General features: G+C 53.1%; 5 protein-coding genes across 5 annotated transcripts; 2 read left to right on the top strand and 3 right to left on the bottom strand.

The window, feature by feature from the left end:
• Positions 1-64: 64 nt before the first annotated feature.
• M421DRAFT_421027 (phosphoinositide 3-kinase regulatory subunit 4) lies at positions 65-5,030 on the top strand. Its single transcript, XM_033592688.1, has 2 exons — positions 65-471; positions 521-5,030. Exons 1-2 carry the CDS (start codon positions 258-260, stop codon positions 4,981-4,983), a joined length of 4,677 nt encoding a protein of 1,558 aa, XP_033448080.1. The 5' UTR covers positions 65-257; the 3' UTR covers positions 4,984-5,030.
• Positions 5,031-6,149: 1,119 nt separating this feature from the next.
• Positions 6,150-7,550, bottom strand: M421DRAFT_421026 (glutathione S-transferase Gst3). The gene is made up of 3 exons (XM_033592687.1): positions 6,739-7,550; positions 6,490-6,687; positions 6,150-6,424 (listed from the first exon to the last, which is right to left on the bottom strand). Exons 1-3 carry the CDS (start codon positions 7,437-7,439, stop codon positions 6,205-6,207), a joined length of 1,119 nt encoding a protein of 372 aa, XP_033448079.1. The 5' UTR covers positions 7,440-7,550; the 3' UTR covers positions 6,150-6,204.
• Positions 7,551-7,770: 220 nt separating this feature from the next.
• Positions 7,771-9,625, bottom strand: M421DRAFT_421025 (uncharacterized protein). The gene is made up of 3 exons (XM_033592686.1): positions 9,369-9,625; positions 8,921-9,223; positions 7,771-8,874 (listed from the first exon to the last, which is right to left on the bottom strand). The coding sequence occupies exons 1-3, from the start codon at positions 9,422-9,424 to the stop codon at positions 7,929-7,931; spliced, it is 1,305 nt and encodes a 434-aa protein (XP_033448078.1). The 5' UTR covers positions 9,425-9,625; the 3' UTR covers positions 7,771-7,928.
• Positions 9,626-9,690: 65 nt separating this feature from the next.
• On the top strand, positions 9,691-11,008 carry M421DRAFT_421024 (uncharacterized protein). Its single transcript, XM_033592685.1, has 3 exons — positions 9,691-9,999; positions 10,050-10,099; positions 10,150-11,008. The coding sequence occupies exons 1-3, from the start codon at positions 9,853-9,855 to the stop codon at positions 10,886-10,888; spliced, it is 936 nt and encodes a 311-aa protein (XP_033448077.1). The 5' UTR covers positions 9,691-9,852; the 3' UTR covers positions 10,889-11,008.
• A 224-nt stretch (positions 11,009-11,232) lies between these two features.
• On the bottom strand, positions 11,233-12,147 carry M421DRAFT_64151 (U2 small nuclear ribonucleo protein A; the record flags this gene model as incomplete). Its single annotated transcript, XM_033596123.1, has 4 exons — positions 11,233-11,589; positions 11,630-11,908; positions 11,963-12,003; positions 12,069-12,147. 4 exons carry the CDS (start codon positions 12,145-12,147, stop codon positions 11,233-11,235), a joined length of 756 nt encoding a protein of 251 aa, XP_033448076.1.
• Positions 12,148-12,414: the final 267 nt, after the last annotated feature.

The raw sequence follows: 12,414 nt of genomic DNA, 5'->3' as shown, positions 1-12,414 counted from the left end.
TTAGCGTCCGCTCCTGCAGCTCTGGCGCCCAGACCAAGTGGAGGATGACCACGACCTCTTGTTGCACGTGGTATTTGCACAACAGCCTCCATCACGCAAACAATAGATCCCTGAGATGCAATCGCTAGCATACCTATCTTGATCGACGTCTCCAGCCTATGCATCAAAAGCCTGAGCCAAACGTTTAACATCTCAGCATGCAGCCCAGCAGGCATCAACACGCTTCGCCCTAGTGTTCGACTACATCAACCGCCACCATGGGACAGGGGTTCTCACTCACCACGCTTTCGGCTGGCACTGCCAATATCGATGTACCGGAGCTGGCTGACCTGCAATATGAGAAGTCGCTTGGTGCTGCTCGTTTTATGAAGGCCGTAAGGGCGCGGCACAAAGATGGCCTTGTCGTGGCCCGCGTGGTCATGAAGCCATACGCGCAGTTCGACTTCGAGACTTATGCAAGACGCTTGCTTCGTGAGTTGTATCAGAAGAGGTTGTGCTGTATGGTGGCTGACCTCAGCAGATGAACGTAAGATGCTTGCAGAGGTTCCAAACGCCTTGGCCTACCACAGGATCATTGAAACGGCTGCATGCGGCTATCTGGTCCGTCAATACATCCACAGCTCTCTGTACGACAGACTCAGTACGCGTCCGTTCCTCGAGGAGATCGAGAAAAAATGGCTGTCGTTCCAGCTGCTGTCTACTATACGGGACTGCCACGCCAAGAACATTTACCATGGCGACATCAAGACAGAGAACATACTGGTCACATCTTGGAACTGGCTCTACCTGACTGATTTCTCGTCCGCCTACAAACCCGCGCATCTCCCCGAAGATAATCCGGCTGACTTCTCCTTCTACTTCGATCTGTCTGGACGGCGCACATGCTATCTGGCTCCTGAGAGATTCCTGGCTTCTGGTCAGCAGCCAGAGGGTGAAGGTAATATCAACTGGGCGATGGATGTATTCAGTGTGGGTTGCGTGATCGCGGAGCTATTTCTCGAAGCACCTATCTTCTCTCTGAGCCAGCTGTTCAAGTACCGTCAGGGCGAGTACAACCCAGAGCACTCCCATCTTAGCAAGATCCAAGATCTTCACGTCAGAGAACTCATCATGCATATGATTCAGGTCGATCCAAACTCCAGAATGTCGGCCGAAGACTATCTCACGCACTGGAGAGGCAAAGTCTTTCCAGACTACTTCTACGGTTTTCTTCAACAGTACATGTTTTCGATTACCGATCCCTCGTCAGGACGAAAACCAGTCACGACAACTTCAGAACATCTCGGAGAGCCAGACGAGCGAATCGACCAAGTATACAATGACTACGACAAGATCTCCCATCTCCTTTCTAGCAGTGAAGGAAGAGAACTTGTGAAGCCGCGGCATTCGCCACCAAAGCCAAATGCGAAGTTGTTTCCGCTGCACATTGACATCCCTAACTATCAACACCAAGCCTCGCCCGCACGATGTCTTACGCAAGACGATGGCAACCTGATATTTTTGACCATTGTCGTTTCGTGCATGCGAGGCACTGCTCGTGGTTCTGCCCGTGTCCGTGGCCTGGAACTTTTGTTGGCTTTCTCAGAACGACTGACCGACGAGGCAAAGCTGGACCGCGTCATACCTTATGTCGCGCAGCTGCTCACCGACAAGTCTGAACAAGTGAGGATTACGGCACTACGATCTCTTACTCAGATTCTTGCGATGGTTCAAGTTGTCTCCCCAATCAATGCCTATATCTTCCCCGAATACGTTTTGCCACGGTTGGAATCTTACCTCCCTGACTCTTCGTCAGCAGCAAACGATCTGGTCCGGATGCAGTACGCTTTATGTATAGGTACACTGGCGGCAACAGCTGCTAGGTATCTCGATATGATACAAGCATTACGGGCAGATGGCGCCCTGCCCGCTACCGATCCTGAGGCCGAAGACAATCTCTCCACATCCGCTCATCGTAATCGCTTTGATGTCGATCGCCAGAACTTACTAGACGCCTTTGAGAAGCACACAAAGGCACTCCTGACCGATACGACGGCATCAGTTCGTCGCGCCATGCTCCGTTCTGTATCCGACTTGTGCGTGTTCTTCGGCAGTCCACGTGCAAACGACGTTGTACTCAGTCATCTCAATACGTACCTCAACGATCCCGATTGGATGCTGAAGTGCGGCTTTTTCGAAGCGATAGTCGGCGTCGCGGTCTTTGTTGGCGGAGCAAGCTTGGAGGGGTACATCCTCCCTCTCATGGTTCAAGCATTGACTGATCCAGAAGAGTTCGTCGTCGAGAAGGTCATACGTGCACTGTCGTCAATGGCAGAGCTGGGGCTGTTCCAAAGATCAAAGACGTGGGAGTTGGTCGATACTGTCGCACGACTTACGATGCACCCGAATCTCTGGATACGAGAAGCGGCCGCTCAATTCATTGCGACTGCTTCCAAGTACCTTTCTATTGCCGACACACACAGCATTCTTGTCAATCTTGTCAGGCCATACCTGAAGGTCGTGCCTTCCGAATTCTCACAAACGCGTATCCTCGAGTCGCTCAAGAGACCGATGTCAAGGCTACTCGTAGAGATGGCCTCGAATTGGGCTGTCCAGGCGCAAAAGGGACTTTTTTGGACGCAAGCGAGACAGCAACAAACCTTCACATTTGGCTCCACAGAAGAAACTTTACCTGCCATATCAGGCCGTGAACTAGACGCAAAAGTGCTACAGAGGATGCAGAAAAATGCAGAGGACGAGTCTTGGGTGCAGAAACTTCGCAATGCGGGTATGACACCAGATGATGAGTTCAAACTTGTGGCTCTGCGGGAATTCATATGGCGCGTGGTTCACAGGAGAAGGTCTGACAGCCTTGCATCGACCCCAAAGAAATTCAACAACATTGTGACGCTGAAGGACCTTGGAGTCCACGCTCTCACTGTCATTTTTGACGAGAACGTACAGCACACTGTCAACAAGGATCGATCGGCCAGCAGTCAACATGAGGCTGTCTCTCAACCTCGAACACTTCAGGACGCACTGCTTGATGCTTCCACTACTGAGGGCGATGCTCTCGCATCCAGAATGCCTTATGCGCAAAATCAAGCTGAACGGCTGGTATTAGAAGAGAGTGGTGGGCGACGTATTGCGATCCCGCCGCGCTCAAATCCAGCAGGCTATGCACGAGGATCGCCGTCGTCTGAGAGCAGTCTTAGGCGACATTCACTGCAAATACCCAGCAGCGCATCCCCCACTCGTTCCCACATTGACTCATTCGGTGTCACAGAGCACCCGCACACCTTGCAACACCGCAACAGCGCATTGAGTCTATTAAAGAAGAAAGAGAACAAAGCGCTACCAGAGATTGGAACCACTTCTGCAAACGCTTTTGGGAAAGTTGATGCAGCACATGTAAGGGAGAGGTCTCGTTCCCGCCAGCCAATGTCGCCACTTGCCATTGACAATACACATCGAGGCTCTTCTCATGTGCGCTTTAGAAATGCGCACAACTACACAGGGAACGACCCTGCAATCCTCAAGCTGTTGGATTCAATGCTTCATGAGCGCTTTCCTCCAGGGGAAATCGAGTTTGGTCCCCGCATCCAAATTCCACCAAGGAAACCACCCATACGTTACAAGGACACTCAGCCATTGAACAAAGGTGTTCCTTGGAGACCTGAAGGCTCATTGGTTGCGACATTTGGTGAGCACACCGCTGCTGTGAGCCGCATCCTAGTATCGCCGGACCAAGGCTTTTTTATAAGCGGATCAGACGATGGCACCGTCAAAATCTGGGATACTTCGCGTGTAGAGCGTAATATCACTCGACGTTCTCGACAGACATACAAACTCGGTGATGACATCAAGGTCACAAGTCTGACTTTTGTGGAGCAAACCTACTCCTTTGTGGCCACCGGTAGCGATGGCAGCGTCCACGTCGTGCGAGTTGACTATCTCCAAGGGCCCGAAGGTACTGTTAAGTTCGGTCGGCCCCGGCTACTTCGCGAGTACCAACTACCCCGGGGTGACCAGGCTGTATGGTCTGAGCACTATACTGAAGACAACAAGTCCGTGCTAATCCTCGCCACAAACACCTCAAAGATCATCGCACTCGACTTGAGGACCATGGAAGAGCTGTTCGTCTTGGAGAACCCGCTGAATCATGGAACACCCACTTGCTTCTGTGTCGATAAGAAAGCACATTGGTTGCTACTTGGCACATCTCACGGTGTGCTCGACCTGTGGGATCTCCGGTTCCAATTACGCCTCAAAGCCTGGGTGTACAGCGGTGCATCGCCTGTCCATCGGCTTCTCCTGGTACCTTTGCCGGGGCGTAAGCTCAAGCAGCGGCTATACATCGCGGGTGGCAGCGGACAAGGAGAGGTAACTATGTGGGATTGGGAGAAGCATCTCTGTGAGCGCGTTTACCGGATCGGCGGCGGCAAAGAAACAGGACTCAAGAGCACGTTACTTACCGATCTTGACGAAGAGAAGCCAGGTGGTATGCTCAGTCGGTTCGCAACAGCGCTGGAACCAACCGCAAATCAGAGCGCAGACCGTGGGATTCGTGCGCTTGCTGTGCACTCACAGGCTGTTGACGATAAGGGTGATGCGAGACACACTTTCGTCCTCACCGCTGGGCCAGACTGGAAGATCCGGTACTGGGACACTTACAAGCCAGAAGCCTCGATGATAGTCAGCGGTCTCGAGCCTGATGAAGTCAAGCCGCAGTTCGCCGTCAGCCAACCAGGCGTTGAGACTACCGTAGTCACTGAACTCTCATCGCAGCCTCATACTCAGGTGCTGATTAGTAGGGAGAGCAAGAGCTCGTCTTCAAGCAAGAAACCTGCGCCTAAGCCGAGCCGAACTGGTTTGATTTCTCAGCAGCAGCAACAGCTTCTCAAGTCCCATCTGGATAAGATTATGGATGTGGCGCTGATTGAACAGCCGTATGGGATGGTCATCTCTGCGGATCGATCGGGTGTCATTCATCTGTTCATGTAGTTCCCATAGAGCGTAGCGCATCTGAATTCATTGAAAAATCCACTTCGAAACTTCCCTCCCTTTCCAGCAAAATGCTCAACATTTTAGCTCCAGCGAGTATGGTACTTCCTGACATGATGTTCCAGATCACTCGTCCTCCAATTTCTCCCAGTACGAACCCGATTCTCACCCCCCCTCACGAAGCACCAAGCGTGGCAGCGATCTGTCACATGCCATGGCGCGTCGTCCCTGCGCATGTACAGCGCATGTACTTCGCATCCCACGGGATACTCCGACCAGTGATCATTCAGCTTCTCGCGGCTCGCAAACCAGGCACGACATGTAGGGCATTGCTCGTGCTCAAGGTTCGCATCAATGTTTAGTATCTGTACCCCAGATGGTGTGACAGAGTACCTCGCGGAGTTGATGATGTGTGTACCTTGGAGCAGTGCGAAGGACTGAGCAAGTGTGTGTGCTAGGGGCATGTTGGCGGCTGGCGCATCGATATAGGGTTGCCCACCGTAGGTCTGATTGTAAAGTGAAACCATGTTGCCGGTATCGTTGGTGCGGTAATTGTTGTGGTGACGCCGTCGGTATATGGTGCCCACTGTGCCAGCGCTAGTGCGGAAGTGCGTGTCGTCCGGACGTGTGGAGTCGCTGCTGTAGCTGTAAAAGTCTTGGGTATGAGATCGGGGAAAGTTGAGTCTATGAAGGATGCAGCAGTGGCCTGAGCCGTAAAAATTCGGGTCAATAACTGCGCAGCAAGGCATCTTCGAACCGACTTGCTACTGATTGGAATATCTTTGAAGGTATGGTGGCGGTCTTGCTCTCATTTAAACTCACTTGCGACTGTTGGGAAGACTCACTATTGCACGACCGGTAGCTACGCGACACGCATGGGCTGCATATGCAGGGCATCAGGCTGGCTTACTCCTTCACCGATTCTCATTGCGAAGCCAACCTCAGCTAACGACTGCGCGTATCAGCCAATGGAAGCTGAGCGCACCCATTACAACAAGCCACCCTACGGACTGTCGGGTAATGGCAGGAAGGTGGTGTGTGGAAGCATGACGAGCCTTTGTGATTTCCTGGAGCGGCTTTAGTATGAGCAAAAGACATGAACGGTGAAAAGGACAGAGGTGTATTTTGGACAGACGAATCGGCCGATGATGAAGGAGGGTGGATACATTTATAAAAAAAACATATTCATTGCGTCTGGTCGCGTTGCGCCGTTTGAACTCTCTACTGCTTTAACGCTGCCTTCACACTTGGCACCTCATCATCCTTCTCCAGAATATTAGGCAACGGTCCAACAGGTGTGATAGCAAACGGATTGATCTGCCCGTGGCTCTTCGTGTAGTGATTCTTGATGTGTTCGAACTCTGTCGTCTCACCAAAAGCCTTGGGATAGTCCCAGTACAGATGCCTCACCCACTTGTGCAGATTTGGGTATCCGGACCGACTGAGGTGTTGTTAGCTATGCTCTGAGATTGAAGAACTGAGGCTGAAGTTTCGCGGATGACTCACATGTCGCGAATGTTACACTTGAAGTGCTGTACGTAGACTGGGTCGAAGCGAATGATGGTTGTGAACAGACGGATATCTGCTTCTGTGACGTGAGGGGAGGAGAGCAGGTACGATGTCGATGAGTCGGCGAGAGCTCTTTCGACGCGGTCTAGGGACTTGAAGAGCGTGGTGACGCTCTTCTTGTATGCATCCTCCGTGCTGTTCGGCTCAGTGTTTGAAGTTTAAGAATCTAGAGCATAGAACACTTACGTAGCGAAACCAGATTTGTACACACCGTTGTTGATATCGTTGTACACCCAGTCATTCATCTCTTCGATGTCTTTCTGCAGGTTCTTCGGGAACAGATCCACCTTTTTGTACTCGTCCGCAATCAAATCATCGAACTCCGTGTACAACATTCGAATGATTTCACTGCTCTCGTTGCTGACAATGCGCTTCTGCTTCTTGTCGTACAGAGTCGGCACTGTAAATCGACCCTCATAATCAGGGTTCTGCTCGAAGTAGATGTCACGAAGATGTGTGTACTCCTTGTGGAGTGGGTCAGGCACAGTGTTCTTGCCAGGAAGCTTCTCGTCCGGTGTCGCAAAGCGCCAGCTCTTGTCGCCCATGTGCCAATGCACGCTGCTGAAGCTGATAATGTCCTGGAGACCCTTGAGATTGCGTGCAATCAGGGTGCGGTGCGCCCACGGGCACGCGTACGAGACATAAAGGTGGTAGCGATCCTTCTCGGCGGGGAACTCGGCACCAGACTTGTTCTCGATGAAGGAGCGGAACACAGATTGCTGGCGTTTGAACTCTCCGCTCTTGTCCTTGGGATCTACCCAGTTGAGGATGGAATCTTTCTTGTCCATGGCGAATGAGGTTGCTCTGAATGAGAATGCGCGGGTTGTTGTAGCTGTCTTAGTAATGTGGCTGGATAATGGTATCGGCCGTGTGGTCGCAGAGAACATGGAAGTGCAACCGTTCGCTTTCCAGCAGTCAGATTCTCTCAGAATCTAGGGCATCGACGTTTATGTATTGTCGATGTCATTAAGCTCGATGCTCCACTAACGCAAAGGAAGCTGATGCGCCACCACTAACGCAAAGGAAGCTGATGCACCAATAACGCAAAGGAAGCTGATGCACGTCCCGCTTCCGTCATAGCTGCTGCCCCTCCGAGGCTTTACTCAGCATTTGAAAGCTCTACTAACCTCTTGGAACTGCGCTTTGACTAAGGAATTAGCAATGTTCACTCTCCGCAATTCTCAGATCAAGACGATGCTGGATGAAGAGGCCCTAAATTCATGCGCGAAATGCAATTCCGATTCTTACTCATCAAATTTCAGGGTATCTACCACCTGGGTCCAATGTACATGTGCAAACCCAATAACCAGCTCGCACGCGCCGATTGCGCCAGTCGCATGCATTACTCTCTTGTCGCGTAATTGAAGTTTCTACCTTTATAGCAGGGTGGCTCCAACGTTGCCTAACGTTTGCTTTGTGACTTCATCTCTAACTTGTCCAACTTTCTTGGCCGAGTCCAAGATAGCGCCTTCGATCGCCTTCAGCGCCTCGACCAATTCTCGCCGCTGGTCTCGCGGCGCGCTTCGGCTACCAGTCAACTGCTGTGCCTTCTCTAATGTGCCAGCCTCCATTGTGCGCAAGTGCCCTTCGATCTCACGGATCTGTCGCTGATAGACTTCAAGTGTGCAGCCGATGTCGCCCGTGCGGCGGTTAAAGTAGCCCATAAGGTCGACAGGCTTTGTTGGATCGTCTTCGTCGAGGGCAGCGGTCACCGGTGGTTTCGCGCTGGATGCGGTCAGGTTCGTGCCGTTCCTGTAGTGGAATTGCGCCGGAAGGCGCTGGTTCTCGATGGCGCGGAAGCTCAGCGTCGCGTCTGCAGCATCCTTCTTGACAAGGTCTCGCAGGTAGGCGATGTTGGCAGAGTCGTTGTCCAAGCCCACCTCGACTGTGGAGAGGAAGGTCTCGATGTGTGCAACGTCCGGTGCTATGGTCGCGATCTCGGCTTCGCTGTTGGGGAGCGTCTCACGGATCTGGTTGCAGTACCCGATCTTGCGCTGGATTCCTTCATCGAAAGCCTGGATCTGCTGTTGAAGCTCCTGGCTCAGGTCGTTAAAGCGCGTGGTGCCCCGTATGCTGTCCAGCCCGATGTTGACCGCCTGTGTGCTTTGCCCCATCTGACCGCCGCCGAGTGTCGAGCCACCGAGCGTGCCTGTCCGTTGTGGAGGATTCATCGTGCCGCCGAAGAGCGAGTTGGTCTGCTGCGGCTGTGCTTGCTGTGTCGTCGAGCCAAAAAGCGAAGGTGTTGCGGCTGGCTGGTTCTGTTGTGTGTTGGCGTTTCCGAACAAAGACGACGCCGCGGGGGGTTGTTGTGTGGATGCTCCGCTGAGAGGTGTTAGCCGTTGTCTTCCAGAGCGGTTCTTGAACATACAATAGCGAAGGCTTTGCTTGCTGACCACCCCCAAAAAGTCCTCCAGAAGGCGCTGCTCCCGCTGCTGGCTGTGTCTGTGTGCTGGCCCCCAATGCGCCTCCGAAAAGACCTCCGCTTGCGGGCGCGGTCGTCGCAGGCTTGTTCATGTTGCCGAAAAGACCTCCAGCTGCTGGCTGCGACGGTGCAGGCTGACCCGATCCGCCGAACAGACCTCCCGATGGTGCGGGCTGTGCTGCAGTTGAACCAAAGAGGCCGCCGCTGCTTGCGGGTTGTGACGTGTTCGTGGCAGAAGCATTGCTTCCACTGTACACAAGTCAGTATTTTGTGAGTGAAAAGCGCCGTGGTCATTGCGTCCCCCGTATCCACATGGGCCCATCACAACACCCATGGCCGTGCTGGTGGAGCAGGAAAACCGAAGTCTGGCGCGACGAGAAGTCAGAATACGTACAAAAGACCACCGCCAGTGTTGATGCTCAGAGAGTTGGAACGCCCAAAGCCTGCCATCTTGTCTCGAGTCTGGCTTTCTTCCCTAGGACTGAATGTCGAGGACTTCCTTCCGTATTGCAATGGCCCAAATTAAGAGCTGAACCTCAACCAAGATGTAGCTACTCGAGTGTATTGAAACAAATGGGTGCCTGAACAAGGATCAACGGCTGGTTGCTGGGCGGTATGCCGCGTATGTTGATCGGCCACCGTCGCGCGCGACTTTGGTGTTTTCGAAAGAGCTCCGCAAGCTCAAAGCTCGGACTAGTACGCATTACCAGCAATGAGCAACGAACTCAGGAACGCGATCTCTCCTACATACCCTTACCGAGATCTCCACGGTCGTATTATAGGCGCCCCATAACCACCGGCCGACCTGCGAGAAAAGCAGTTGCGCTCTTTGACACCAAACTCGCACGCCGCACACATCTGAGTAGACATCCAGAACAATGGATGAAGAGGACGATGATCTCTACGGCCCGTCCGAGCCCACTACGGAAACCAAAAAGGAGCAAAAGAAAGAGGAGGATGCATCCAGTGGAGGCGAAGCTATGGACGAGGGCGCAGACTCAGGCGACGACGATGACAGCGACTCAGTACAGAAACAGCAGCAAATACAGCGTAGCTCTGGCTGACAAGACCTCAGGAACTTGAATTCATTATCGACAAGCCAGCAACCGCGCCAAAAGCAGCAGCGTACGTGCGCTCCGTCTTCCTTAACGTTGCACATACTAACAGCCCTACAGCGCAACGCAACCCCAAGAATCCAAAGCTATAAAGATCGAAGCACCACCCCAATCAACATCCACACCACAGCCACCATCCGTACAACAAGCCCGCCCAACCCCCGGCACCGCGCCCCAAGTCGCCCAAATATCCGGCCAAGGCTACCCAGCGCTACACACCTCCAACGTCGACGTAAACGCGACACCCATCTACCCTCCCTTGAACAAACCCCTTCTGCACGTCGATCTCGACGCCGACCTGGCCGAAGAACACAAGCTCTGGCGCCGCCCGGGCGAAGATTACTCCGACTACTTCAACTACGGCTTCGACGAGTTCACATGGGAGACGTACCGCCTGAAGCAGCAGCAAATGAGCCAGACGATCCAGCAGCAGAAGGCCGAGATGGCTCAGATGCAGCAGATGATGTCGGGTGGCATGCCGGGGATGCCGCCGATGCCGGGTGGTGGTGCGCCTGCGGGGGCGCCGCAGGGCCCCGGCGCGATGAACGGGATGGGTGGCATGCCGCCCGGTGGAATGGACGAGGGGCAGATGCAGATGATGATGCAGCAGATGGCGAGCAGTGGTATGGATCCGAGCCAGATGGATTTTGCGACATTCATGCAGATGGCTGGCGGTGGTATGGGTGGGCCTGGTGGGCCGGGAGGGTTTGGCGGGGGAGCACAGCAAGGTGGTGGGTTTCAACAAGGGCATCAGGGTGGAGGTGGACGAGGCGGCAGAGGAAGAGGCAGAGGGTGGTGATTAAGCAGGGGACGGCGTTTTATGTGCAAGACTACGATACCACGGAAGCTTTCTCATCATATGAATGGCAAAAGTTCAAGCAACGCGCTCGGACTTGAATGTTTGATAAAGTCGATTGGATTTTCACTTCAAGTTCCAAATCTCCATATGTCCTGACTATGAGCAAAAGCTCGTATCGCTGATCCACGGGGAAGCTCCGCGCCATGCAGGCAGCTGTGGATTTTCCTTCTAGTTTGTCCCTATCGTCTTTCTCCGTATGGCAGTAGACATCCTTACCGCCGTGGGTTGTGATTTCCTCTTGTCAGTGCAACTCCAAAGCCGCGTACCTAAAACCCGGCCGTTGCTCAGGTCTCCATAGGGTCTCCACCCTCCAGAATATGCGCCGGTATCCTACCTTCCGCAAAGTCCTTCTCCAATCTCGCCATCTCCGCAAGACTGCTCGCCTGCTGGATAGCAGCGCGCATCCTCTTCTTCTCATCGTCTGTGTAGATGCGGTCCTGCTTGTTTGACGAATCGGCACCGTTAGTGGTGGGCACGACGAAGCCCTTCGACTTCACACCCATGATCTTGCTAGCCAGCTCGGTGGGCTCTTCCGATGTACCGAACAGCTCTTGCGCCTTCTTGCGCTCCACATCTTTGACCTTGGCGAAGTCGAGGTACCGCACGGCTGGGCATCGCCAGATAACCCAGTACCGGTAGTTCTATACAGTCTCAGCATCATCCTGTGTGCCTTGTGTCTACCGGCGCAAATGTACGTACCTCTTTCGACGCGACCGGATTGCCGAGCGCCGTCAGATGTACCAGCTTCTTGAATCCTGCGAGCGGATCGAGATCGGCAAGCTCTGTGAGCCTGTTCTTTGTGAGGACGAGGGTCTGCAGGTTTGGTATGCTCGTCGATAGGTTCGACTGGATGTTCGATATGCGGTTCTGCCCGAGAAACAATGTGCGAAGGCGGGGTTGGAGGGGAAAGTTGCCGATCTGTGCGATATCATTGTCGGTGAGGTCGATTGCGTCGTTGTCCTGCGCATTGTGTTAGAACTTGCTCAAACTTTAGATGTGCTCTTTGGGACTAACTCGTGCTGCGCCCATGTTCTCAATGGCGGAAATTTTGTGGCCTATAGTTTACACATATTGATATCAATTCAGCTCGCAAGTGTAGTATCTGTTCTTTTCAACGCACCTCGCAGATCGAGTTCACGCTCCGTCAGACAGTTGATGAAGGAGAGGGAGTTGTTGATGAGGTCGGTTGTTAACCTCATGTTGACGGTGTTGACGTGTACTTCGAAGGTGAGGATATGTGTGAGGTACAGGGTCGTGACGAGTAGAATTGCGCGCTGCGTTTGCGCGAGTTGGTGTGAAAGTCAATTCGAAGTAACCTGCCAAGCTACAGCCTAGCGTGGTTTTCCTCAACCCTACGACGCCTTCTCCACAACTCCATCGCTCCTCTTCACTGTCCGTACGATCTAGGTTGCAATTACAATAACATTGAGCGTTGTGCTCAGTACTATAGACAAATTATGCTCTAC

Source organism: Didymella exigua (assembly GCF_010094145.1).
Source record: "Didymella exigua CBS 183.55 unplaced genomic scaffold M421scaffold_15, whole genome shotgun sequence".
Taxonomy (NCBI): Eukaryota; Fungi; Ascomycota; class Dothideomycetes; order Pleosporales; family Didymellaceae; genus Didymella; species Didymella exigua.
This window is presented reverse-complemented; position numbering and strand designations above follow the sequence as displayed.

Bases quoted from the DNA above. Each gene is read 5' to 3' on its own strand.
- M421DRAFT_421027 (XM_033592688.1), top strand. From the start codon at position 258: ATGGGACAGGGGTTCTCACTCACCACGCTTTCGGCTGGCACTGCCAAT. The intron at 472-520 runs GTGAGTTGTATC...TGACCTCAGCAG, and splicing joins TTATGCAAGACGCTTGCTTC to ATGAACGTAAGATGCTTGCA.
- M421DRAFT_421026 (XM_033592687.1), bottom strand. From the start codon at position 7,439: ATGTTCTCTGCGACCACACGGCCGATACCATTATCCAGCCACATTACT. The intron at 6,688-6,738 runs GTAAGTGTTCTA...TGAGCCGAACAG, and splicing joins TACAAATCTGGTTTCGCTAC to CACGGAGGATGCATACAAGA. The intron at 6,425-6,489 runs GTGAGTCATCCG...ACAACACCTCAG, and splicing joins AAGTGTAACATTCGCGACAT to TCGGTCCGGATACCCAAATC.
- M421DRAFT_421025 (XM_033592686.1), bottom strand. From the start codon at position 9,424: ATGGCAGGCTTTGGGCGTTCCAACTCTCTGAGCATCAACACTGGCGGT. The intron at 9,224-9,368 runs GTACGTATTCTG...ACTTGTGTACAG, and splicing joins AACACTGGCGGTGGTCTTTT to TGGAAGCAATGCTTCTGCCA. The intron at 8,875-8,920 runs GTATGTTCAAGA...AACACCTCTCAG, and splicing joins CAAGCAAAGCCTTCGCTATT to CGGAGCATCCACACAACAAC.
- M421DRAFT_421024 (XM_033592685.1), top strand. From the start codon at position 9,853: ATGGATGAAGAGGACGATGATCTCTACGGCCCGTCCGAGCCCACTACG. The intron at 10,000-10,049 runs GTACAGAAACAG...ACAAGACCTCAG, and splicing joins ACGACGATGACAGCGACTCA to GAACTTGAATTCATTATCGA. The intron at 10,100-10,149 runs GTACGTGCGCTC...ACAGCCCTACAG, and splicing joins ACCGCGCCAAAAGCAGCAGC to CGCAACGCAACCCCAAGAAT.